This window comes from Poecilia formosa, unplaced genomic scaffold, assembly GCF_000485575.1.
Source record: "Poecilia formosa unplaced genomic scaffold, Poecilia_formosa-5.1.2 Scaffold0, whole genome shotgun sequence".
In the NCBI taxonomy this organism is placed as follows: domain Eukaryota; kingdom Metazoa; phylum Chordata; class Actinopteri; order Cyprinodontiformes; family Poeciliidae; genus Poecilia; species Poecilia formosa.
Genome location: NW_006799939.1, coordinates 3198645 through 3223109, shown reverse-complemented (window position 1 = coordinate 3223109; position 24465 = coordinate 3198645). Strand labels below are relative to the sequence as shown.

At 37.8% G+C, this 24465-nt stretch overlaps 1 protein-coding gene across 11 annotated transcripts in view; it reads left to right on the top strand.

Moving 5' to 3' along the window:
- The window catches only part of ulk4 (unc-51 like kinase 4), an 89898-nt gene that overhangs the window by 35489 nt on the left and 29944 nt on the right, over positions 1–24465 (top strand). For 9 of the 11 annotated variants that reach the window (XR_001662404.1, XR_001662386.1, XR_001662399.1 and 6 more), the window contains exons 23-33: positions 1536–1663; positions 5514–5647; positions 6176–6297; positions 6470–6526; positions 7097–7148; positions 7558–7652; positions 11779–11830; positions 12876–13086; positions 13686–13778; positions 20161–20209; positions 23122–23221. Coding sequence is in view for 6 of the 11 variants with exons in the window: in XM_016672449.1 (XP_016527935.1) it covers positions 1536–1663; positions 5514–5647; positions 6176–6297; positions 6470–6526; positions 7097–7148; positions 7558–7652; positions 11779–11830; positions 12876–13086; positions 13686–13778; positions 20161–20209; positions 23122–23221 (1093 nt within the window). In the remaining 5 variants the exon portion in view is untranslated. Of the gene's footprint in view, positions 1–1535; positions 1664–5513; positions 5648–6175; positions 6298–6469; positions 6527–7096; positions 7149–7557; positions 7653–11778; positions 11831–12875; positions 13087–13685; positions 13779–20160; positions 20210–20536; positions 20731–23121; positions 23222–23953; positions 24068–24465 lie in introns of those variants that run through there. The other 2 variants (XR_001662411.1, XM_016672656.1) reach the window with 2 other exon arrangements.

Here is a 24465-nt window from a genome sequence, read left to right as displayed (position 1 = left end):
TACATTGGTTATGATTGGAAACACTCATCAATAAATGCGCAGTATAAAAAATAGTTTGTAAAATCCTTACAATTCATCCTCTCTCTTTCTTCGCTGGTTTACCTCCTCTCCTCTTTCTACATAGTTCATGAACTAAATCTGAACTGTGCATGAACTAATTTGTCAGGAGTTACTTATTTAATTTTTCATGAGAAAACCCATCTAGTGTGTATGTGATGTGTTAATGTTGGGGAGGCAGAGGGGCTGAAATTGATTTGAAGGTTTTTAACTTGCAGTCTAGAATTGGTAATTGACTCTGAACTGAATTTATTTGCATTGAACACTTCCAATTTAACACCAGAATACAAACTTAGTACTTCAACTCTGCTCTAATTATAAACTGATATGCATTCACCCCCCCACCCTCTTTCTCTCCCCTGGCACAAAGACAGACAGTCCAGGAGTTTGTTTACACAGAACTCTGTCTGTTTGCGTGTGCGTGCGTGTGTGTGTGTGTGTGTGTGTGTGTGTGCGCGTGTGTGTATGTGCGTGAACATGCATGTGTGAAGAGGGACTGTGACTGTGTGCTCAGAAGCACAAACACTAATTTGTTGAGTGTGTCAGTATCTGGGCTAATTGGCTGAATGAATACGCTGCAGTCTTCTACTGCAGCAAAGCATTATGGGTACTGGGGAGGGACTTATCAGCTAAGAGCACACGGCTGGGCTTTGAAATTAATTAACTTGGTGTGTTGCACCACACAGACTAGAACATGCTTTCACATTTGCTCCTAAACACACACACACGCGCACACGCAAACACACACACTTGGTTGTGTATGGTGTTGATGATAATGGTGTTGTTAATGAATGTTGGTCAGTCCAGTTTTTTTTTTTTTTCTCCCAAGGAGTTAGTACTACTTCTGCTAAAGGAATGGCTGTTGAAACGTTTGTATGTCATAAAGTGCAGCCTAACACAGCCTAATATGTTTTATTTTATTTTATTTATCATTTACAATTTTAAGCACAGCTCTTGTTTTTGTTTGTTTACTTCCCTAAAATCACTGGTAGCCCAATTGTTTGTACCCCTAAAATGTTAAAATGCGCTAAAGAAAGCAGTTCTATAATTTATGTTTCACTTTTTTCAGCTGGTGAGAGCCCAGGAACGTCTCATTAGTAATCTGTGATTTCTGTTTCGCTATGGTTTAAATATACGACACAGAGGTCCATTTGTTTAAGCCATTCTGTCAAGTTTAAACTTGTCACCAAGCACGACTGTAAATGCAGAAGAAAATCTCCAAAAGTCACTGTTTCAGAAGTGCAACAAATAATGGCATGTAGGGGTCATGGAGTCTCAAAACAGCAAACTTTGATGTCGTCTGCATGCTAATTGGTGGTTAAGGGTGCTAGAAAAAGCCTCTTCTGTCCTACCATCACAAACATAAACATGTGGAGGTTTTTAAGCTTTCCTTTAACTGGAACGGTGTGGTTTGCCAGTTGTTTTTCAACAATCATCAGCCTGCAGACTTAAGATTCAGTGGTGGTTCTGTTTTGTAGGATCTGGTTCTGAAAGTGCTGCGTTGCTTGGAGAGCCCATCTGCCATGACGAGAGCCAAAGCATTACTGGTGTTACTGCTGCTAACACAGGACAACACACACATGCTGCTCTACTGCTGTCAGCACAGGTAAACACTGTACACCACTATAGTTCACACACAGTTGAATAGAGAACTTACTCTCTGTTACACATCATTTGATTATTTATCCATCTTAATCTAGAGTATTTGGCACGAGGTAGATTAGTTTGAAGAACTCTACAACAAACTGACATTACGACATCTATTTGTAACTGAGTTGTTACAAGATAACAACCTAGAGCAGCCTAAGAGGATATAAAACTTCTACTTGGCTAATTAAAGACATTTTGCTTTTTAAATTGTACTTTATTCCTTGTTTCTAAAATGTGACGCCTGCCTGCTGCGCTTTTCTCAACTCACCACATTTCATTGCACAGCCTCCTGCTGTCTGACTGCACCGAGGCTCAGAGTGGAGAAACGTCCTCTTAGCTGCAGTCAGTCTGGCAAACCATTGGCTAATTAGCTTCTCTGGAATGTAGCGGTATACGTTCACACACAGCCTGAACTGTCGGAGAACAAACACGTTGCATTTTTGAATTCCATTTCAGGGTGAGATTTCCCTTTAATTATTTAACTGTAGCTTTCAGTACAGCTATGTTTTCTTATCCAACAACACTGCTATATAAATGACCTCTTCAGTGTACTCTCTGGTAAGACAAATGGATATCTGTTCTCTATGGCCGAAGACGTATTTTTAGATTAAATGTTTAAAAACATTTTTCAGATTAAAAACCAAATCTGGGTCAAAACAGCACATTCCGATGCTGTAAATTGCACATGTCTTGCGGAAACGTTTACAGAAGAGACTTCTTTCATCAAAATTCTGCCTGCAGATTTTAGCAAAGTAGTTATAGTTTTTATAACCTTTTGTGTTAAGCTAATGCAGAAGCTATGGGAATATTCATATAAATAGATTTTCCCAACACATTTAACTTAGCCGCATACAGTTTAGTCTTTTTCAAACTTCAAACAGTTTATTAGCAGCTTGTCCTGTGGTTCACCCTGCTGCCTTGCAGCATTGCATGTGTCAGGAGCATATGATGAAATGTGTGATTCCTCCATCCATGCATCCATACAACCCTGTTCCCACTTGGCTTTTCAATTTAACTATATGTTCAAATCACATGAATCATTATAATTCTCTCTTATTGGTGTCTTATCTGTTCTTTCCCCCTGGCTCCTCGCAATGTTTGCTCAGCTTTTTCTTGAACTGGCCCTCTTTAGAAATATATTAGGATGGGAACTTGGAGAAGGATTTTATACACCAGGGGAGAGATGCACTAAATAAAATCTGATGGCCGATTTACAAAGCCCTTTTTTTTTCTTTTTCTTTTTTTTGTAAAACTATGACCTGCTCAAACCAGTTTTAGCCAAGTGCAATTTATCGTTGAGAACTACAGTATCAAAAAGTAGAAAATGGTATTGAAAATAATTGTTTATAGCCTTCCTGCGGTGAGTAGTCAGTGCTCTTATTTTGAGCAGACGCAAGGTCACGTTGTGTGTGCAAATAACAAGCCAGTTTATAAGACATGACTTACCCATGCTTTAAAAAAATTAATAAATACATTTTAAGGTGTCTCTGGGCTCTTAAATTGGTGATTATATGGCTATTGCTGCTAAAGCAGCTGATTGTGTGTGTATTCTAGATGCTTTAGTTCCTTACCTTAAATTTAAGATTTTCAAAAAGCTGCCAACAAAATCGAGCACATATCATGAGAAACAGAGGATTAAACCTCAAACAGATGAAACATAGGATCTTTTCTACAGTCAAGTTCAACCTTCCTGTTGTCTCCTGAAAGCTGTGTTCTCTCCTGCAGCCTGAATGAACGGCAACAAATGTTTTACAAGTGTTACAAAAATTACAATTTTCATTTATGTATTCATCTAACTTTGTCATATTGTCAAATTGTCATATTAGGTGGAAAATAAATTCTTTACTCATTCTTCTGGGATGTTAAGTATCTCAGGAAACAAGTTTTTTTTAACTTTAAATAGGCTGCAGCATTGCAAACCTACAGTTGTTTAACTCTCATTTGTCACATCTTTTTATAAATAACTTGCAGGGGAATGTGATCCGTTATGCCTCTCACCTGCACACTGTCTTTCTGAACATGTCTCGTAGAAAAATTATTTCATACAAATTTGGGTTACAGAAATAAACTGTGAAAGAAAATGGAAATGTAACACAATCGGTTTGTGATCTTTTTGATCCCCACCGTTCTCCACAATCCACAGCCATCCCCGAAACATCGTATGTCGATTCCCTTACCATACCGCATGTAAATATGTCTTCTTTTATTACATTAGAGCAGGATTATAGAAATTCAATGTTTTTGTTTTTCATTTCCTCTGGCTGTTTTCTTTTTTTATTATTTCTGCCTGTTTCTTCACACGCCTCACTTGCTCTCCTTCTGTAAGCAGAGTTGGAGCGTTTAGATTTGGTTTGCCTGTCTCTCTCCCACTGAGAACGCCACATGACTCAGCCACACAGAGACACATATTTGCCTTAGTCTCACTCTCTCGCAGCCTTGCGTTGTGTTTAATTAGCACCTCGATGACATGAAAATATGCGTGCCTGTCTCTGTGAGATAAACTCGCTCGAATCTCACCAAGAGGTGTCAAGATTGGCAGCGAGGGTGGAATATGATGGCTTTCAGCATATCCAGTCACACCCACTCAGCCGCACAGCGAGCGACTTGTGGGTCAGTTCATGTGAGCAGCTTCTGAGTCTCCGGCCGTCAGTGACAAAATGGTGGTAAGCTGGCGGTGCCTCTCTGGTCAGCAGGCTGGCTGGCTTGTTCACAACTTTTGATGGCGTCTTGTAAAAGAGCAGTCCTCAAACATTAATATCATGCTATGGAAAATATGGTTGGGCTGTTTCGTGTATATAAATCATAGTTTTTCTTTCTATAATCTGGACTGAAGATCCAACTTTACTATACGAGTGTTTTTATGATTATTCTAATCTGTCTTTATATTGGCTTTGCACAGCTGCATTTAAAGGTTTGACGATCTGGAATGTTAAACTATGTGATATGAGTTGTAGGCCAAAGTTAAGGAGGTTATTAAAAGTTTGATTAACTGATTGCTAATACTCATAAACAGGTACATGTAAGAACATTTTATATTTTGAAAGAGAAACTTATGTTACAAAGACTCATTATGCATAAGGTGAAGCAGGTCAAGTCTTTATTTCTTCTTTAATTTGGATGATTATGGCTTACAGGTAATGAAAGCGAAAAATTTCTTTCTCAGAAATTAAAATGCTGCATAATATTAATAATAAAATAAATTTTAATCTGAAATGCCAGCTCTCTGAAATGTATGTTCATTTCTATGCACTTCATGCTTGGTTGAGGCTCCTTTTGCTTGAATGCTGCATTAATTCAGCGGAGCATGGAGGCAGTCATCAGCCTGTGATTCTGCTGAGGTGTGATGGAAGCACAGGTGGTTTTCATACCAGACTTTGTTTTACCAATTTTGATGTGGGAATCATTCTCCTCTTGGAACTCTTGCTTCTGAACATCCTAACTAATGTTCTTTAATCTAATTATTACATCTTTTTGTTAAATTGTTAAAACATGTTCAGATAAGTTGCCCCCAAACACACCTCAAAATTGTTTTTTGTAATGTTCTTTTGAGTCGTTCCAGAACTCTGACCTAAGTTTGACCTAGACTGACAAAAAAAATCATATACCAGGCTTAAAAAAAAAACTTTTCTCAATTTCAGCTGCAATGATTAGGTGACAGAGTCAGTATTTGCACTGTTCCCTTTTCTCTTGCTTTGAAAAGTCTGCTTTGAAAAGGGGCTCCCAAAATTAAAACGGTTTTTAGCCGCGATGAGTCTATGTAAACGTCCGACTGGACCAGTACAATCCTGCACTGTCTGTCTGCACAGACTTGTGATGTACCTGGAGAGAGACCTGCGGAAAGCCACTCCTGTCAGAGACAACCCCAGCCAATCAGGATACCTCTGTCAGTGTCTGGATTTACTGCTGCTGCATCTTAGTCAAACTGCACCGGTGATAATGGGTAGGCTTGGAACAACTCTCACTCAAGCAAACAAACAAACACGCACACACACACACACACACACGCACACACACGCACGCACACACACACACACACACACTAGATAAAATGGGATTTGTAAAAGTTTTTTCATTTGAATGATTTTTTTTTTCACTCAAATGAAGTTATCTCAGTTTAAAGCCTATGTTTAAGACCGTTTTATTCCTAAGGGCTTTAAAGTATATTGAAAATTACACTCTTTCATTAATATCTTCATCACCAAAAACAGCTTTGACTTTAGTAAACGTATGGCCATTTTATTGACAGGTAAGAGGCGCTCACACTTTATTAGCTAGTCATACTTTTGGCCAATTATATTAATTTCTACCACGTGCAAAATAAAGGAATGATAGAAGCAAGGAAAACATAATATTTGTAGGATATCATCATCGTCACTGGCAGCTTTTCTCCCTAATGTCATTCATCCCTATTATTGGCCATTCTTGTTCGTTCTCTTCCATTTTTATGTCTTCATCTTGTCTCTTATAGAGGATGTCTTGTCTGCACTGAGAGATGTGATTGGGAGGAAACACCCATCTGCAGCTCAGAGTAAACAGCTTAAACAGACTTTGCCAACATTGTCTGTAGTTCTAGAGCTCCTTTCATCTCAGGTAACTTAATGGTTGAGTTAATATTTTAGCAATGTTTTCAGTTGATGTTTTTAAGAAGTACCTATTTGGTTGGAGCATGGAGTGTGAGTCAGTTTACCTCTTGACTGTTTTACTTTGCTGACCTATGAGTCGCTCTGTTTTTGTACTTGCTGGTCCGTTCGTCTCTCTCCAGGTCTTCAGAGCTCGAATTGTAACCCAGGAGTTTCTGGTTCAAATTGGATTGCTGCTTGTAAGTGCTTTATAAGTCACCTTTACTAACTGTCCATTTAGGTTTTATTATAAACTAAAGACAAAATCCAAAAGAGATGTTGAAACTAATTACAATTTGTATTGGATTTGAGTCATTTCTGTCATTTAGAGTGATCTTTATACTTACTGATAGACTGGTTAAAGAAAAAAAAAATCTCTTAACACTAGAGGTTTTTGTAGTTCTGCACATTATGTAGGCAATTTAGACTACAATTGACAAAGCGACCAACTCATATGACATTTAGTCTTGGAAAAAAAACAACAACTTACATTTGCAGAATATTACAGTCATTCTGACTTTCTGATTTCTTGATATTTTTCCGTCAAAATATTTCAAGGTTTACTGTAAACTAAATCAGAGTCCTCCACATGTTGTTACTGTTTTCTATTTTATTTCACACTAAATATTTAATGTCTGAACCGTAGCATCACAGTGGAATTAGTAACCTGGGGTAAAATCCAACCTCTTACTCCATACACAAACAAACCCCACTGCAGCATTGCAAGTATAACATAAGATTTCTGTGCTCTTACTGATTTTTTCTTTCAGAACTACATTATTTCTGTGGAGTCCAATGAAACTAACCTGTCCAGTGGTGTGGGTCAGTTCTTTTCCATTGATTATTACCTAGATGCCAAATGAGAATCTGCAGCTTTTTCTGTAGTCATAATATATCAATATGAAGTCACTTAGCATTGGTGTTTAGTAAATATATTTCTTTCCTTTAATACCCATCATTGGGTCTTACACAGTTTTTGATTTTTAAAGCTACATTGACTCTGAATGTTATGACTAAACTGTGTATACTTTAACTAGACATTTTAAATAAGAAACAATAATAATACTCATGTGTGGTTAGGAAAACAGACACAGTCCTAAAAAGAAATGTGTGAATTGTGAATTCCAAGTATGCATATAAACTGCATCAGCGTTCAACCATCTTAAGCAATTAGGGAGTTTAATCCCTCAATCCTGATTCTGTGCTGCTGATAAATTTCATTCCTCATTAGGTGTTGCAATATGCGAAGAGCTGATTAGAACATCTCTGTCCATTGTGGAGGTCCTGAGTCAGCACCATACTCTAGTCACTCAGTATCATTGTGCTGTGAGTATATGCATGTGTAGTTTCCTATATGTTTTCTGATGTCGCCCTGATTGAATGTTTGAGTTAGTGTGTCTGTCTACATATCTGTGTGTTTGTCTGGCTGTTTAACAGGCTTATATTTATGTTATACATATATTTATATTTCGAGACCCTATAGTTATTGATTTGTGATGCCCAGTGGGGTCCTGAATCTTTATTTAGGAACCACTGTGTGAGGGTATAGCTTTATAAATAGCTTTATGTACTAAAGATACACAAAGCATAAGTGGATTCTGAGTACACTTCTCTCTTCTTAGACCACAAAACAAACTTAACTCTGTTTCACACTTTACTTTATGCCAGCTGCACTTTAAATAGATTCAGAGCTAAAACATATGGCTTACCATAGTTTCTTTCTTTTATAAGTGTTAGTTGCTGCTCATCACGTTGTAAGTCAGTTTAGATGAAAGTGGCCACTAAATACCTGTATTAAATTATGTTACGTAATCAGCCTACTTTGTCAATTTCATATTGTAACTCCTGGTATTATAGTCTATGTGCCCTTCACTCTTTCTAACCGGTCGGCGGATATCAGAGAACAGCGGGTCAACGTGTGAGCAATGGCCAAGAAATTAATCAAATATTGAACCAAGCGAACCCCGTCAGATTTGTGAGAGTTCTGTGCAAGCGTGCGTGTGTGGATGTGCATGGGATGGAACAATGAGATTGTATTTAATGACTATTGACGTATGGGAATGGAGCACTGCAGGAAGCAGACAGGATGAAAAGGGTGAAAAGAAAGAGATGAGGAACAGACAATGGAGCAAAGAGGAGACTTGCAGCTACTGATTGTCAATAACACAGGAAGACACTTTAATTACCCCCAAGCCAGCTCAGATTAGCTTTTATTGTTTCTGGACAAGGACATGGACTCCTACCTGGGAGATCTCTAATTTCTCAACTGTAGTTGTGTAACAAGAAAAGTTTTCTGTTAGTTTGGTCTGTTTCAAAACCTTCCTTAATAAAACTTTTTTACATTAATTCTATTGTCATTAAAGCACATAAACAAGACTGAAAAATGTGTGTCAGTAAACCAAGAAAACAGGAAAACACGTTCCAGACAATCAGATCCATAAATCGTATCTATTGTATTTGAATTGAGAATTGAGAAGACTTGGACAATGTAATAAAGGATAAAACCTGCAAAACATATTAAAAAAACAGTAAAAGAGGAGTGAAAACTTTTAGTCAATACAAAGTCCAACACAAAGACTATTAGAAATTGGTGCAAAATACTGCTTTCAAAGCTAAACTGTAAAGGCCGCAGCAGTTTATAAGGTAGAATGAGGTATAAAGCTAAAGCTAGCCAATAAAGCTGGCATGCTATCATTGGAAATATCAATGATAGCATGTAGGTTAGCCCTCACAAATTGACCTACAGTAAAATTCATGCGGTGTGAAAAAAACTCACGTAAAAGCTAAAATTAGCTAAAAACGTAAAGCTACCTAAAATACCAAGGATAGCATCTAGGCTAGCAACTTATTGTAATATATTCCGATCAATCTGAAAAACACCTGTAAAGGCAAAAATTAGCTAAAACACTAAGCTTAGCTAAAGTCCTTTTGAAAGCAACTAGGCAAGCACTAGCATGTTGACATGCAGCCACATACTCCAGGCAGTGTGAGAAAACCACCCTCTTAAAAGCTAAAATTAGCTATAAAGGTAAAGCTAGCTAAAATACCAGTGATAGCATTATAGCGTTGGAAGGAAGGTTGACAATTGGGTTGTAAATGGGGTTTGAAGGAGCGTTTTAATGAGGGTTGGAATTAGGATTCAAATTCAATTCAAATTCAAAATTACTTTATTGACATCAAAGGGAAATGAAATGAATGTTGGAAATTAATTTAAATGTTGGAAGGAAGGTTGGAATTATGGTTGGAAGGATTTTTGGGTTTAGATTTAGATTGGGAACCCAGTGTAAATTAAAATGCAATCAAAAAACTTGAAGAGGGATATGAAATCTGTAAAATGTATGAAAAAGCTTAAATAAACAAAAGTAGTTAGATGTGAAAGGGAGCCAAAGTTTTAGCAAAATTTCTCAGAAATTATGGGATGGTCCATTAATTTCAATGGGGCCTAAGACAATCACACAAAGTTGAATATTTCCTCCACCGTAGAAGATGTCAGTACCAAAAGACAAAGCCGTAGTGTCCTGAATGAGCAAAATATGGTAAAAGTTGAATGGTTGAACTTACACAAGAATGCAGAAGTAGATCAGTCATAAAAAGTGTACGGGAAAAAACAGTGGAAGAACTCATTTCAGTCCCTGTTATAATTGAGCACAGTCCAAAAAGTTTTATCGTACCGACAGGGGTTCCATAAATAATAGTAATTAATGTATTATATGCAGTGCAGCATCTATCTTCTAATGAAACAAGATACCATTGATTTTCGGGGGGATTTTTTGCACCACTGGACAGTAGACGGCATGCTAACAAGGTAAAAGGGTCAAAACCACAATCACAAACAAATACACACATTCATGTGCACACGCGCTCCACCTAGCCTTTTGATGGCTCTGCTATTAATTTGCAGGCCATTAGGTAGTGGGCAACTTCCTTTGTAGTTTTCCTTCTTGTGCTTTTAATGTAATGACCTCACACACTGTGTCTGTGCTAGTCTTGTTTCTATGGTAATATTAGTAATCATGCAAATTTGTGGTATACAGTTCTTGCCTAAATAAGGGTTTGACAGTTCTGGAACATGCGTCTGTTTGATCCTAAAATAAATAAATAAATGAAAAGAATCACTCAGCAGTGAATTTCCATAGTAATTTGACCCTCTGTGACAGTGGTCTGCTTGGTTGATGCCTCCAGAATTAATGCAACACAGAGTTTCCTTTTCAACAAAATCTAAACATGCAGCCAGTCTATTAACTGGCTTACTTTAGAAGGTATATTTCCTTTCTCCCCCTCTCCCACATAAGACAACAAAGATGCAAAAGACTTAGCTGTTAAACAGATAATAAAGGAATAGTTCAGGATTTTTGAAGAGAGGTTCTGTAAAAAGGTTAGAAGCGGTTCATATTTTATTTGTCATAGATTCTCTGGGTAAAAATCCTCAAAAGATGGAACTAATGGCTTTTTAGATTGTTAGATTGGGGCCAATACCAAAGCATTTCTTCTGTGAATGCTAACCTGTGGACATTTAAACCATCATTGCTGTCAATTCAGGTAATAAAGGATAATTATTAATAAAGGAGCAGATAATTTTTTACATCATCACCAATGTTCTACCTTTTTTTAAAAAAACATACTAATAAAAAAAACAAACTCGTAATGTAGCTGTCTGATTTTTATTTTTTTGGCTCTAGTGGCCTTTATTTGATAGTTAATTGACAGGAAAGTGGGCAATGAGAGAAGGGGGAAGGCATGCATCAAAGGTCGCCAAGGCCGGGAATTGGACCTGCGACAGCTGCGTCGAGGACTGAGGCCTCCAAATGTGGGTTAAATGCGCCACCACAGCACACCCAGCTGTCTGATATAAAAGTAAAAAATACTGTAACAGCTTAAAATGAAAAGATGCTTTATTATTTTGTTCAACGGTTTCTCTGATCTGAAACTCTCACTACGTGTTTCATACAGTTGTGGTGTACCATCAGTGACGGTACACCACTTCCTGGAAGCCAATGGTTTCTTTTTAAATAACCATCCTATACAGACATGACTGCATAGGTTCGTAAAATGATGTTCCCAACAACAGCTATGATGTTTCTGAGGTTGAACTTATAGATATTTGCTTTAATCTTGACCTTTTTTACTTTCTCGCTATTAGCTTCTGCCTCCAGACCAAATAATCTGGCTTTATTCTAAATGAAGACCACATGAGAGTCATCTTCTTCTGCACATATGATTTTAACTGCTTTTTACCTTTTAACAGAACCTTACTGCAGAAAATCATGAACTATCCCTTTAATGCTGTATATAGGACAGTTCAATTTTCCTTTTACATACTGCTTGATACTATCTTCCTCCTGTTACTGCTTGATGTGATTTGTTTCACGTTCTCATATGATCTCCGGCTGGACTCGCGTTTCGCCAGACTGTAAATGATTCTGCCACATTCTGTCTTCTTCTGTTCCTGAAGGTTGTGGATGCTGTCCTACCTCCTCTGACAACTCTGGCTTTCAGCAGAAATGGTATGAGTGGTGTGTCACTTTTAATAAAGCGAATTAGACAGAATAGCAATAGAAAGAGAGGCTAGTATCAGAGTGCTGGGAGTGGGAAGGAACTGAAAAAGCTGAATAGCAAGTTTTCAGGGATAGGATCATTTTAATAGGAGAAACAGACTCTCTTTTTTTCCATTCCCTGTCACTTGAAATATATCCGTTATAAAACAAAAGAAAGTGTTTGTAATGTATCGATGGAGAAAGATGGGGGGGGGGCTTATGTTATGAGTCAGGGTGCATAGTTGGAAATCAGCTGCTAACGAGAAGCAAGAATATAAACCAGAACAGATAACCTTGAATTTTTTAAAGGTGGAGAATCAGTAGCTTGTGTAAATCACTCTTAACAGTAATTTAAAACATTGTTTTTGTTTTAGACCCTCTGTGAGTCATTAATGTGTAGTCGCTGTGGGTGCCCACTGCCCACACAGCAGAGCTGGTTGTTAGGGTAAAGGGGGGGAGGGATTTTGCCATTAACATCTTGTTTCCTTGTTACTTGTCATTCCATTTTAGTCTAAAATGTTTTGTAACCTTGAGCCCTTGGCTGTTTTTGTTAGCATGGATTTTTTTTTTCATTCTCTTTATACATTTTTATCATTTCTTTTTTTATATTGTAATGATGTAATGAGGCTACTTCTTTAGCTATATTAGTTGCGCTGTTTTAGCTTATGTCTGCACTGTAACACCATTTTGTTAGTAGTTTTTCCTTTAAAGAAACTGACATGGCGAGCAGTGCTTGTGATCGAAACATACAGCTGCACCTTTACACCTTCGCTGCAAGCTGTCTATCAGCTGATTCAATGGTTTCTCAGTAGATGAGGGGATTTTAGGTAAATAAAATGTTGCGTCTTGACAATCAAAAATCAGAAAGTGATGCACATAAAACATGACACGCTGCATTTCAGCCAAATAACACCAGTAGCACATGCTGGTCTAAAGTCTCCTATTTATTACAGACGCATGAATGCCAAACTGTACACACTGATTTATATTCGGTTTCTCTTTCTCCTCGTTACAGTGGAGTGGTCGGTGTTTGTTTTGAAGGTGCTGTCTGAACTCAGCCTGGTTATGCTCGTCCAAAGAGACGACGAAAATGCTGATGAAAATGAGGACAAAGTAGAGGAAAAGAGAGACAGGAGAGATACAGAAGGAGGAGCAGCTGAAAGAAGTGGAGATGGAAGATCCTGCAGCCAAGTCTTATCTGTCTTCACCAAATCTCTACTTTCAAGGTTGCTTAGTCTCCCAAATCCTTTCCTGACAGACTTGCTGTATTTTTAATTGTGTTTTTTCGTTTGTTTGTTTGTTTGTTTGTTTGTTTATTTAAGAAACAGAGAATTTTCTGGCCCTGAATAGCAATATATTTTGTGAAAAAAAAAGTTGTTTAATACTTTTATTGTCTTTATATCTCTTAAAAACATTTTTTAAGAACCTGTTGGTCTCATGAAGTTGCTATTTTGGCTAGAAAAAGAAAAGGCAGTGATACGCGATATACCGGCACTAACATTTTTGGCCTGCATTAGTCATTTTTAACACATTGGTATCAGTCCAGTAAATCAAATTGAGCTGATATTAACAATTGATACTTATATCAGATATCAAGGTCAACCAAATCCCTAAAAGGGAACATTATGCTATGATTTTACACAACTGTATGAGTTGATCTACCAGTTTACTCCCTTTGTTACCTCTCACAGCCCAGTTTTAAAAGGTTGAAGCTACTGAATTTTTTCTGCCCTCCCTTTTTGCATTAACTCCCTTTTAGCTTTAGTCACCTCACCTTCCTCTGGCGAAGCATCATACACTAAATACTAAACTTGTTTCTGCCCAGGTTCGAAGTTCTTCTTTGTGCGGCAGAACCTATCCCGCTCTTCGCACTCAAGTTGCTGGTATCAATGACTGAACACAGCACTCAGATCTGCAGGTACATTTATTCACTCAAATATCTAAAGAAATACGCATCGAAATGCAATTAATTGACCTATGTGGGTTGTGTAATGAAAGAGAACTACAGAAAACCTTTATCGCTAATTATGCTGAAGTAACAGAAATGTTGTGTGTAGTGGAGACACCTTTTAATTCACGTTGCATACACTTGTTCTGATTTAAATGCTTTGCAGTCCTTGCAGGTACCGATACAAACACCACAGTGTGTAACGTTTTAATTCCAAGGCCAGTGATTCCTAGTTCAGCTCTGGGAATCACTATCCAGGCGCACACAGGCATAAATGCACAAACACACACACACACACACACACACACACACACACACACACACACACACACTCACTTGTATTACGAGCAGTGATTTATCTGCTCTTTGCAGGATACAAAACACACCCGAATGATTATTCAATGCATATGATGCAGATTCACAGCTGCATCATATGCATATAAGAACAACTTTCCAGCTGAAGCACTTCTGGTGATCTGCATTCAAGTGGACCTGTTTTACCTTTCTTAAAAGCCAGACTTCCCTGCATTAGTAATCACTGTAGTGACAGGCATTAGGTGCTACATAAGCTTAAGTGCGTACTGAATTGACACGTTGTGCTGAGAAATCTCTGCGAACTAGCTACTCCTGAAGAGATTTGCTTAAAAATGTAATGCATCCTCTTTAAATATACAACACTAGGACAAAATTATCTCTGCATAATGTAGAAGGGATTCACTATCCAGGAATTTAAAAACAACTCTTGTGAAGGAAGTCATCTGGCACCAAAATAACAAGAGATAATGATGTGTTGCTCTTGCAGAGAAAATCTGCTGATTCCTTGTCTAACCATGAGATGCCTTACCAGGGTGTGTGAGTCTGCATGTGTATGTGTGTGTATGTGCTTGTGTTTAATGTGTTCATGGTTACATTAACATGGTTGCACTGTGGTTTTTGGCTGACTGAGCTTTACTTAGCTTCCAGTGAGTGAAAATGGCCATCATAGAGTTATGAAAGCATTCCTGGAGATCTATTGAGCAAACACAAGGAGTTTTGGTTCTACTTAAACTATTACAATACTTACTTCATATTTTTGGCTCTTGTTTGTTGGGTTAATTTCACAAGCTAATTTGGCTTCCTGTTGTTTTAGTTCATGTGGAGGATAAATCTGCTTTACATGGTGAAGCATTTCCCGACTTTGCTCTTTATGACACATAATCACTCTTTGTAATGAGGTTATGGTCTCTGTTTTGTTTCTAAACCTGTAATCTGAGTTATCTGTCTGGGTTCTTATTTTTTGATTGTTTTCTTTATGTTGTATAATATTCACAATTTAAAATAGCATAGTTTGTTTTTCTCAGTTATTCTCTCTAGGCAGTTTTTCTTACTGTTGTTTTCCACTTTGGTTTAACTTTAGTATAACACCTTACAAATGATCCTGCCTGCCTCCTGTGTGTGCATCGGTCCTTTTCCTCCACATCAATTGATGATGGATGCGTACTTCTTCACAATATTCTCCCTGTTTTTCTTTTTTTACTTGTTTGTTTTTTTACACAAAGAACTCCACTTTTTATCACTAAGCGTCACACATCAACTGCACTTTTGATCGTATTTAAACATTTATTGATAGATGTGTTGATGCTCTCAAGGAACCAACAGTGGAAAAAGAAGTAAATGCAATCATGACAATACGATTAGATCATGAGGTTTTCAAACATCAGTACTCAGAATTTATAGTTGTGAAGATAAATCCAAATTCTTATAAGAAATTTATAACAATAAATGGTCACCCTTTGATGTAATAAACTTTAACAAAGTACATAATGATTCATGCTCACCCATGATTTGGTGGTGAGTTTAATGTGAGTGGATCTTTATTCCATGGACATCAATCTCGTCATTGTGTAGTTATTAGAGATGCACGCTGAGAAAGAAGTGATCATGTGCTGGATTAGCCGGGTAAATGAAAGGTTGAAACAGAAAGATAAATGCATCACAACACTGAAATCTATCTGTGTTGTTATCAAAGACTTTATGTAGCTGTTAGCAATGTTGAGGTCAAAGGTGGTTTCTTATTTTCTCTTAATGTGGATTTGAGCAAGACAACATTTATGCCCAAGTTCTGTGTCCTATCCTGACTTGAAGATTCACTCATTAATCTTTCAAATATTGCAACTTTTAATTTAAACCATTACGTTACTTTTTGTTTTTTTTTATTCCAATTGCTTTTTCTGCTTGTTTTATCTGCTGCGGAAATAAGGCAATAATCTCTATTAACCTGCTCTCCATACATTCCCGACCACCAGTTGTTAGAGTTAAAAGTTCATCTGCATAACTAAATACGTCCCCACTTCTCTTATCTGTAATTTTCCACACTCTTGTCTTCATCCTTCTCTTCATCCACCTCTCCTCGTCTCCTTCTTTCCTTGACACAAGTAGAGTGACGTGAACTTTTCAAATTGGTGTCAGCCCACTCTCCTCTTTACATCTGTTTTTCTCGTTGAGTTTTTTTCATTCCCTCTGTTTGACATTATTAACAACATTTAACATTTTTTTTCCAATCTCCGTCGCTCTCTTTCTCTCTCCATCTCTAATTTATTAACATCGTTCCACATTTCGCTCTTTCCCTTTGCCCTCACTCCACAACTTTCCCTCCATCGCTTCGGTTTTACAATCAGAAATTAAATTGCCTGGGTCTTGGTTAGATAAGTGTGGCTATGAAGCCAGCCGAGTGGTAATTAGATGGTAAATTGGGGACATTAACGTTGGGAAGGGAGCCTGCTGTCTCCCTCTTCATTATCACAGTCCAGACACCTTCAAACAACTACATTTACTATGACCTTTAGCCAAAGACCTCTTCCTGTGGGGTTGCAACTGTGTTTTCCCATCAATGTTTAATGTCCTTAAATGTCTGCTTCTGTGGGAAATGTGTGTTTATGTGTTGTAGCTAGCTTTCCAAATAACACATTTTCTTATGGGACTGCGTATAGATATGTTATGCACACACAATTGCTATGAAAATGACTCCAATCCCCAATGCAAAATTTCAACTTGTTTGTGCAAATAGTACACAAGAAAAGTTTAAATAAAGAAAAAAATTTTTACAAGGATTTTATATAAATCAAACACCAAATGGTGCTTTTGATCAGAATGCCGCAATCTCAAAATTATTCCACCCCGCTAAAAAAACATGCATATGCAAATGAGGTGTGTTTTCAGGTACACCCGAACAGAGCCATGATTAGTGAGCCTTTCATAGAAATCCTTTAGTACCGGGGCTATTAATATCGCATGTAAGAAATATGGCTAAATCCAGACAATTGTCCCAGAGATAACTGCCTTGGACAAACAAACAAATGATACAAAAAAAAGATAGCAAAGCCTTTAATTGTTGTGAAAGATTCAGTTGGACGCATAGATGACTTGATTAAAGCTAGATTGACATGGATCACAGCACCTGGACCTGGCAGAAAGACGACCTGCCACCAGATTCCTGAGGAGGCTAGTTGACAGAACCCCTCAGCCTAAGAAGACCTTGAGAAAAACCTGGTGGTAGCAGCCAAGGAGGCTTCAGTTTCTACAGAAAAGTTCATACTATATCCAACTTTGACTGAGCTGAAAAAAATAGGAAAAAGAAAATTAGGAAAGCGGAAACATAACTTTGTACCTGCACACCAAGAGGAGGAGCTACTCCATCAAAAGAGCTGAGAGATACAGCCATATTGAAGCCGTCCCAATCACGTGTTTTGAATTTTACTGAAAATTTCTGCTGGGATTAAAAAAAAAATGTGTTTGCAACCTGAAAACCCAAGGATATAAATGATGTGTGGGCCTTTTGGTCATGAGGAGTGGGTTATGATTCCTCAAGATGGTGTGTGCCTACGCAGCACGTTTATCGCAGATTGTAACAACACAATTATAATGTATCATTAAAAGAAGTATTGTGTATTTAGTTTGGAGAAGGAAAATGTTCGTTATTTGAAGCTATTAGTGTAATCTTACCCTTGTTAGTTTGTACAATAAACTCAATTTTGCTGCTGTACATACAGCAATAGAAAGTATTTTTCCTGGGTGGAGGTCATTTCGCCATTACCTTTGTACTTTACGTTGTTTCACTGTCAGCCTACTTGCTCTCTGTCTCCCATAAGTTGTTCTGTACAAACTGGGCCTAATTTTCTGTTTACACAAATGCAATAAATAGGACATAAGTTTCAGTTATTATGGTTAGATCAGGGGTCATAATCTGGGTTGTTTTAGAGTCACATGATCAATAATGGAAAACACAGCACAAATAAATAGAATTACGTTGTAACGCTACAGAAAATGGTATACAGTTATCCTCAGCTGTGCGTAAGATTTACGCAAGTTACTAAATTACACAGTTGTTTTGGTAAATATGTAATCACATGGTTTGTTGAAAGTAGGTTGGGACGAAATGGGGGTACGAATTGGCCAAGAGGCGATCATTTTTTCTCCCACGTGAGTAAATGCATAAAAAACATTTTTGAAATATTGTTAATTTCCCTGTATTTCTCTTCATTACAATACAAATCACTGTAAAAACCATTTGATAAATTTAATTTATGGCTTACATAATGAGGATTGATTAATCAGTTTTTGCTCTGTTGTAGGTCATGTGTTGTGCTCTGGTTCGTTCGGTGTTGTGCACTTTGTCAATTGATGTATGGCTGGTAGTTTAAAGGTGGCCCAGTTTATCATGTTGTGCTGGCCTGGTCTGTCCTCTCATCTTTCAGACTGTCAGCTCCATAATGGGGGGTCATCCATCACATGTACAAGCAAACACAATCACACACACACCCGCGCGGAGGCTAACACACACAAACTAACTCAGCGCTCAGCTTTGAGGAAAACATCTGAAAAGAATGAACTTAAACAACAGCAATTACAGATGCTTAATCATCTGTTATAAGCTCGACTTATCTACATTAGAGTCACAGATGTAGGCAATGAATTTCATCACAATAGAGGATGAAAATTTTAGTTTTCAACAAGTGAGAAAAGGAGCAGTTGGAGAGTAAATGTTTCCATCAGCGATGCTAAATCCAGCATCTCTTAAACTTTCTCCATGCTGTGTAAAACATCAGCACATTCAGAAGTCAGCAGATAAGAACCAGAGTATGAGCTAACTCTTTCCCCTCGAGTTTCTAGTATTGAAACACCCTGAAGTTAAAAATTTAGGCCATAACAGTAAAAACAAGTGCTTGATTCAATAAAGCTCAGTTTGTTTTGCACATGGCTGAGAATTTGGGGTAATGGTGTGGAGAATACGCTCTCAGTAAACATGAAAATTTTATTGATCCTAAAAAAGTAAGATAAAAAAATAGGTCATAGGACTGCAGCAGCGTTCGGCAGGTGGAAGAACAGCTAAATGAATGTAAAAAGTAAATAAATAAATAAAAAATAAAAATATATATATATCATGAGTAATTAATTTAAAAAAGAACAATTTGAGATGAGACTTTTGAAATGTTTGTTGTTTTCAGATGCATCAGACTTAAATCTTGGGTTTATAAGCTGGAACATCTTCATCAGTGTCGGTGTGTTTGCACACTTTATTAAGTTAGCTTGTTTGAATGGAAGCTCCTAAAGGTTGTCTGACTGTTTGCTCGACAAGCAATGGATCATAATTAGACTGATGATAAATGACTGGGCAACGCATTAACACCCGTCTATTTCGATTTAACTTTGTTCCCATTACGACATGAATGCTTTAATGCTTCAAAATGCACATATATGTAAATAAGACATCTATTTAAACCACTTTAGATGCTTTGTCCAGATGGTAATTAGATGTAAATCAAAGAACCTTGATAAATTACAGAAGAGATTGTAAAGCCATCTCTTTCCTGCCCTTTTTTCCGTTCCATCTATATTCCTCTTGTCTTTCAAAGGGGGTTGATTCACTTTCTTTCTTTTTCCCCTTTTAAACCCTTCTTTTCTTTTTTTTCCCATCATCCCTTTGTCTTCTCTGTTGAAATCTGCTCTTTTATAATCCCGCACTTCTTTCTCCTTAAAGAATATAATTGTCCCCGTCTTCTCTTCCACTCTCGTTCCATGTCTTTCCATCCCTCTGTCGCACCTTTCCTTATTTCATTTATTCTTGTCACCTCTGCTCTTTAAGAAACTGAGGAAAGGTCTCCTCTTTTCAGTTTCACTGGTGTCAGACAGGCGTCGGTGGAGTTAATTCTGCCCTTAATGAAGATTAAACAGTCCAATCCACATTTATGTGTCTGCAAGTCTGTGTTTGTGTGCAGATCATGCATGTGTGAGTAGTGTAGAAAATCCATAAAATGAATTTTGACCTTGGTTTGTCTACAGCTCTTTCAGTATTTGTATTATCTCTCTTTTTCAGGTTGATCAAACAGGGCAGGATCCTCTCAGTTGTCCTTCAGCTCATTATGGTAAGAAACAGTTTAATAATGTTTGTCAATCAACTATTCGTAAAATCAGCTGAGAAAACAACAGATAAAACAAACTTGTGTGTTATATTAAACAGAGATGCCCCAATCAGTCAACTAGGGATTTGAATTAGTCAGTTTTCCCCTTTTTTAAAATCTCTGATCAGTGATTGGTAGGTCAGTACCTAAGTAAACGTGTTGTTTGTTTAAAGCAAGCAGCATGACCAACACATTGGCCAGTATTTTAATTTCTATGTAAAATTAATGTAATTTTAATATTTTTTCACCCATTCTTACTTTGATTATGTTTGTAACTTTGTCCTTTTTCAGTGAAAACAAGATTCCTCTTGTATGAACTCGAGTAGCTAGGATATCGTAAACAGCACCAACTATATGTGAGGCTGTAGCAAGAACCCAGAAGCGCTTCCAGTTTCCTCGTCTTCAGACTTAACTCGTTAAATGCATCTAAACTAGGAGCTCCCGCCATTTTCAGCCTATAAACAGCTCAACCAACAGCATGCACTTCGAAGGACTTTTTTGAGTTTAATAAAAAAAATCTGATAAAGGTTTGGGACATGTGCCTTGACACACATTTGGGGATTATCCTCTTAATTTATTCATTTTCTCTTGGATCCACAACTACTAGCTTTATCAAAAAAACCTGCAGGGCATTTTTTCCTCTTTAATGTGTCATAGTGCCTAAAAGAAAAATCTGAATCAGTTAAAATCGAACCTGTCGAATCAGACTTCAGTGGAAAACCGGAAAGCCTTATCAGTGCATCTCTCTCTCTTCTTTTTTTTTATTCCTCTCTCAGTCTTGCTCTGCACTTTCTCTCGCTCGCTCCATCCAGCCGCTATGCAAATGAGTTGGAGTGGCGTTGACCTATTAGAGGGCTTGTGTAATTGACTGGCAGGTCAGCACGAGGGAGGAGGGACGCTTAATAGACTTGGAATATGAACTCCACTGTTCACACCCAACACAAGACCTCATGCACAAACACACACCATTTGCCTGTTATCACTGGAGCATAGTAGCGTTGCCAGTAAACAATTTATTTCCCCTGACCCTTTTTTGCTAACACACGTTCTAATGCACCCACCCAACATAGGGCAATCTGTTTACAGCTAAGCAAAATACTTGTGCTGCAAGAAACAGTCCCCCCCACCTCCTCCTCGCACACACTCACACATCCACACCCATCCTAAATAATGAGCGTTCGACATGGCTGCTTTCACAACCGTGACTAGCTGATGCAGAATTTTTAAACACTCTTATCCAACAGCCTGATTAACTCGTCTCCTGATTGTTTACTGCTGTCTGAACCACTCATGTCTGGGTCCATTAGAGCTGTCTGTGTTGCTCACCTATGGATTGATTTATGTTGCCTGAAATCCTCTGATCAAGACGGAGCACACCTGTCACTCCTGATCACACTTCTCACAGAGAAGCTCTCTTAATTGTATTTGTCTACATGATGAAGTAGTTCTGCTTCAAACGTAAAAGGACCTCAGGATGGCGCCTAAAACGGACTTGTTAACCGTTAGCTCGCTGAGCCTTTGCTTAGATTCATTTGCTTACAATAGACTCTTGTTAGTTACATTGTTTTCACATGAGTTTCTAGAGGGCCTTCTAGGAGGATCCAAATTAAAATAACCTCTGCTTTTTGCTCACTGTTATTGTTCAGTTTAGGGTTTTTTTTGTATTCACTATAAAGTATTTTTGTGACCTTCTTAGTTCATAAAAAAAATCAAATAGGTTTAGCATCGTCACGGAAAGGCAGTTTGTCCAAGGTGTGAACGGATGCCGTTGTCTTCAGCCTCAGGCAACTTCACCTGATGAGTACCAGCCTGACTTAGCAGCCCGTACACAGATCACACTGATGTACGCAGACCCTGGAGGCAGAGCTGGCATATCTTTAAAAGGATCAAATGCTGAAACGGGGGCAGGAGGAAGAAGGAGAAATGGGAAAAAGCTGTAAAAGTAAGGACTGCAGATCCTATTAGCAGGTGAAAGTGTTAGCTGGAAGGAGCGAGGGTAGAAGTAAAGGAGAAGGAGGCATTCAGGAGATGGCAGTATGAGGAAGGCAAAAGCTGCAGTTCGAAACATTGTTTCTTCTTAAAATAAACAATTATCTCATATTACTATTCTCCAGTACTTCTAGAAGAAATACATAATTGAACCTTTTAGTTCTAGTTTTGCCCGCCAAGGATCAGTTTGTGCAAAATGTGACATCTGGTATTCTTCCCAGAGAGAACACGGCTGCTTTTCATTTCCCATGCTTCTATCAATAGAAGTGTCACAGCAAATCTGCCTGAGTGCACGAGCACACAGTCTGTGATGAGAACAAAAAAGATCATTAGGATGGGACTATTTTCTGGGATGGCGCTGACAGCTGTGTCTGCATAAGGCAGCACTTGAATTAAAGCCGAGCTTCACCGATGCTTCAGACTGTCGAGAAGTTAAAACTCAAACCTGTGTCTAAAAAAGTCATTGCCGATCACCCCAGCCCATTGAGGTAAATTTGTTAATCAATTTTAAAGGAGCGTTAGGTTATGTTAGGCTCATGGCAGAAAAAAAAAAAAAAAATTAAAGTGGAGATGTAAGATTTTTGGTCGACAGTGGCAAAACCGTTGTCAGATTATAGTGCGTTTGATTTGGTGTCAAATCAAATGTGAAATGAATCACTATCACCCTACAGAAGGTTTTTTTTTTCTTTTTCTGTGTTTTCATAAACTGTGCCTATACCGAGAAGGCATAAATAAAGTTTAAAGTCCATATCCTTCCTTTTTTCCATTTCTTACTTCTTCACAGTTGTTAGAAATTTTCTGGCTAAAAGTAGAGATGTAAAACTTGAACTTTTGGTTGATAACATGAGTAAAAGTGAAAGCTGACCTTGCGTCCAACTTTTGTAAAGGCCAACAGTGTCACCAGTGGAACAGTCCAGAGCGCAGTCGTCCTGCTGTGTAATCTCAGCGGAGACACAGTGAAGAGTCACCAGCAGCAACATCAGCAAGGTACAGTGAGTGCACACTCTGCACCCATTTCCTCTTCTGTTTGTGCCATTTTAATGTTTTGTTCGCTCAGCGGAGGAAGCAAATTAGAGAATGAGACCTGAGAGGATGGCGAATCTTAAAGTTGACAAATCGTTCTTAAAATATCAGCATTTTGTGACGTAAAAATTGAGACCATTTAAAAAAGATTGTCCACCTGCAATGTCGCATATATCCTGTAAAGTTCAACTGAAAATCAAACAAATTCATTTTTGAAAAAAAAAAAAAAAAATAATAATAATCATAAAAGCAGTAACAATAACCTGGTTGTCTAAATGTGTATGTCAAGCTAACACTGATAAAGTATCTTCATTTTAATTTTTTTTTTGATGACAAAAAGAAATGATCGGCATCTTGACTTATATCTGCCAATTCCACCTGGCAAAACTTCTCAAAATCTTGAAGACTTTTCTTATCCACAACCCGCTTCAGGTCATTTTCTGCTCACACTCAATTGATTACCTCAAAAGCTGCATTTTCTTCTGGTGAAGCCGTTCTTCTGTTGATGTGTGATTGGACTCGCTGTGTTGCTGAAAAACTAAACTCCCTTTTCCCAAACACCCGAAGGTTTCAGGTCACAACTGCCTGGTATTTAGAACTGCTCATATTTTAATCCAACAAGTATTAGTTTAAGCCCATGCAACCAGGTCATTGTGTATTTTTATGTTTTAAAATGTACCTTTCTTCATTTTTAAGTTGAATTGTACTGGAAAGGCGTCACATTAAAGTTGGAAGCTTAGAAATCTGGGTGTCATTGTTTCACATCAGAAAGATGTGGCAGTTTTGTCGTCCGCTGAAGCTGTGGTGAAGGTAATAAAAACCATTTTTACTCTCACATACAGGTTAGTACTTTCTTTAACATTGGGTCATTCTGGCACCATCTCATACAATTGCAATTACACGTTTAACTATAGATTCAAAAAACTAACAAATATTTATACACAAATCTTGAACGTGCATAGATGCACGCAAGAATTCAAACTAGGGGAAACGACAGTAAAAACAGAAGTTTGCAGAACACAACTGTATTGTCATAAAATGCAACTCTCTAATGCTTCCCTGGAAACCCGTGCTAATTTGTCTCCACGTCCCTTTCACTGACTCAGTGTGCATTTCTCTATCTTTTCCTCGGTGAGCTCATAGCCAGCATCTCTTCTTCTGTTTCCATTGGGTCAGCAGTGCAGCAGTTCACTAGTCAGCATCATTAT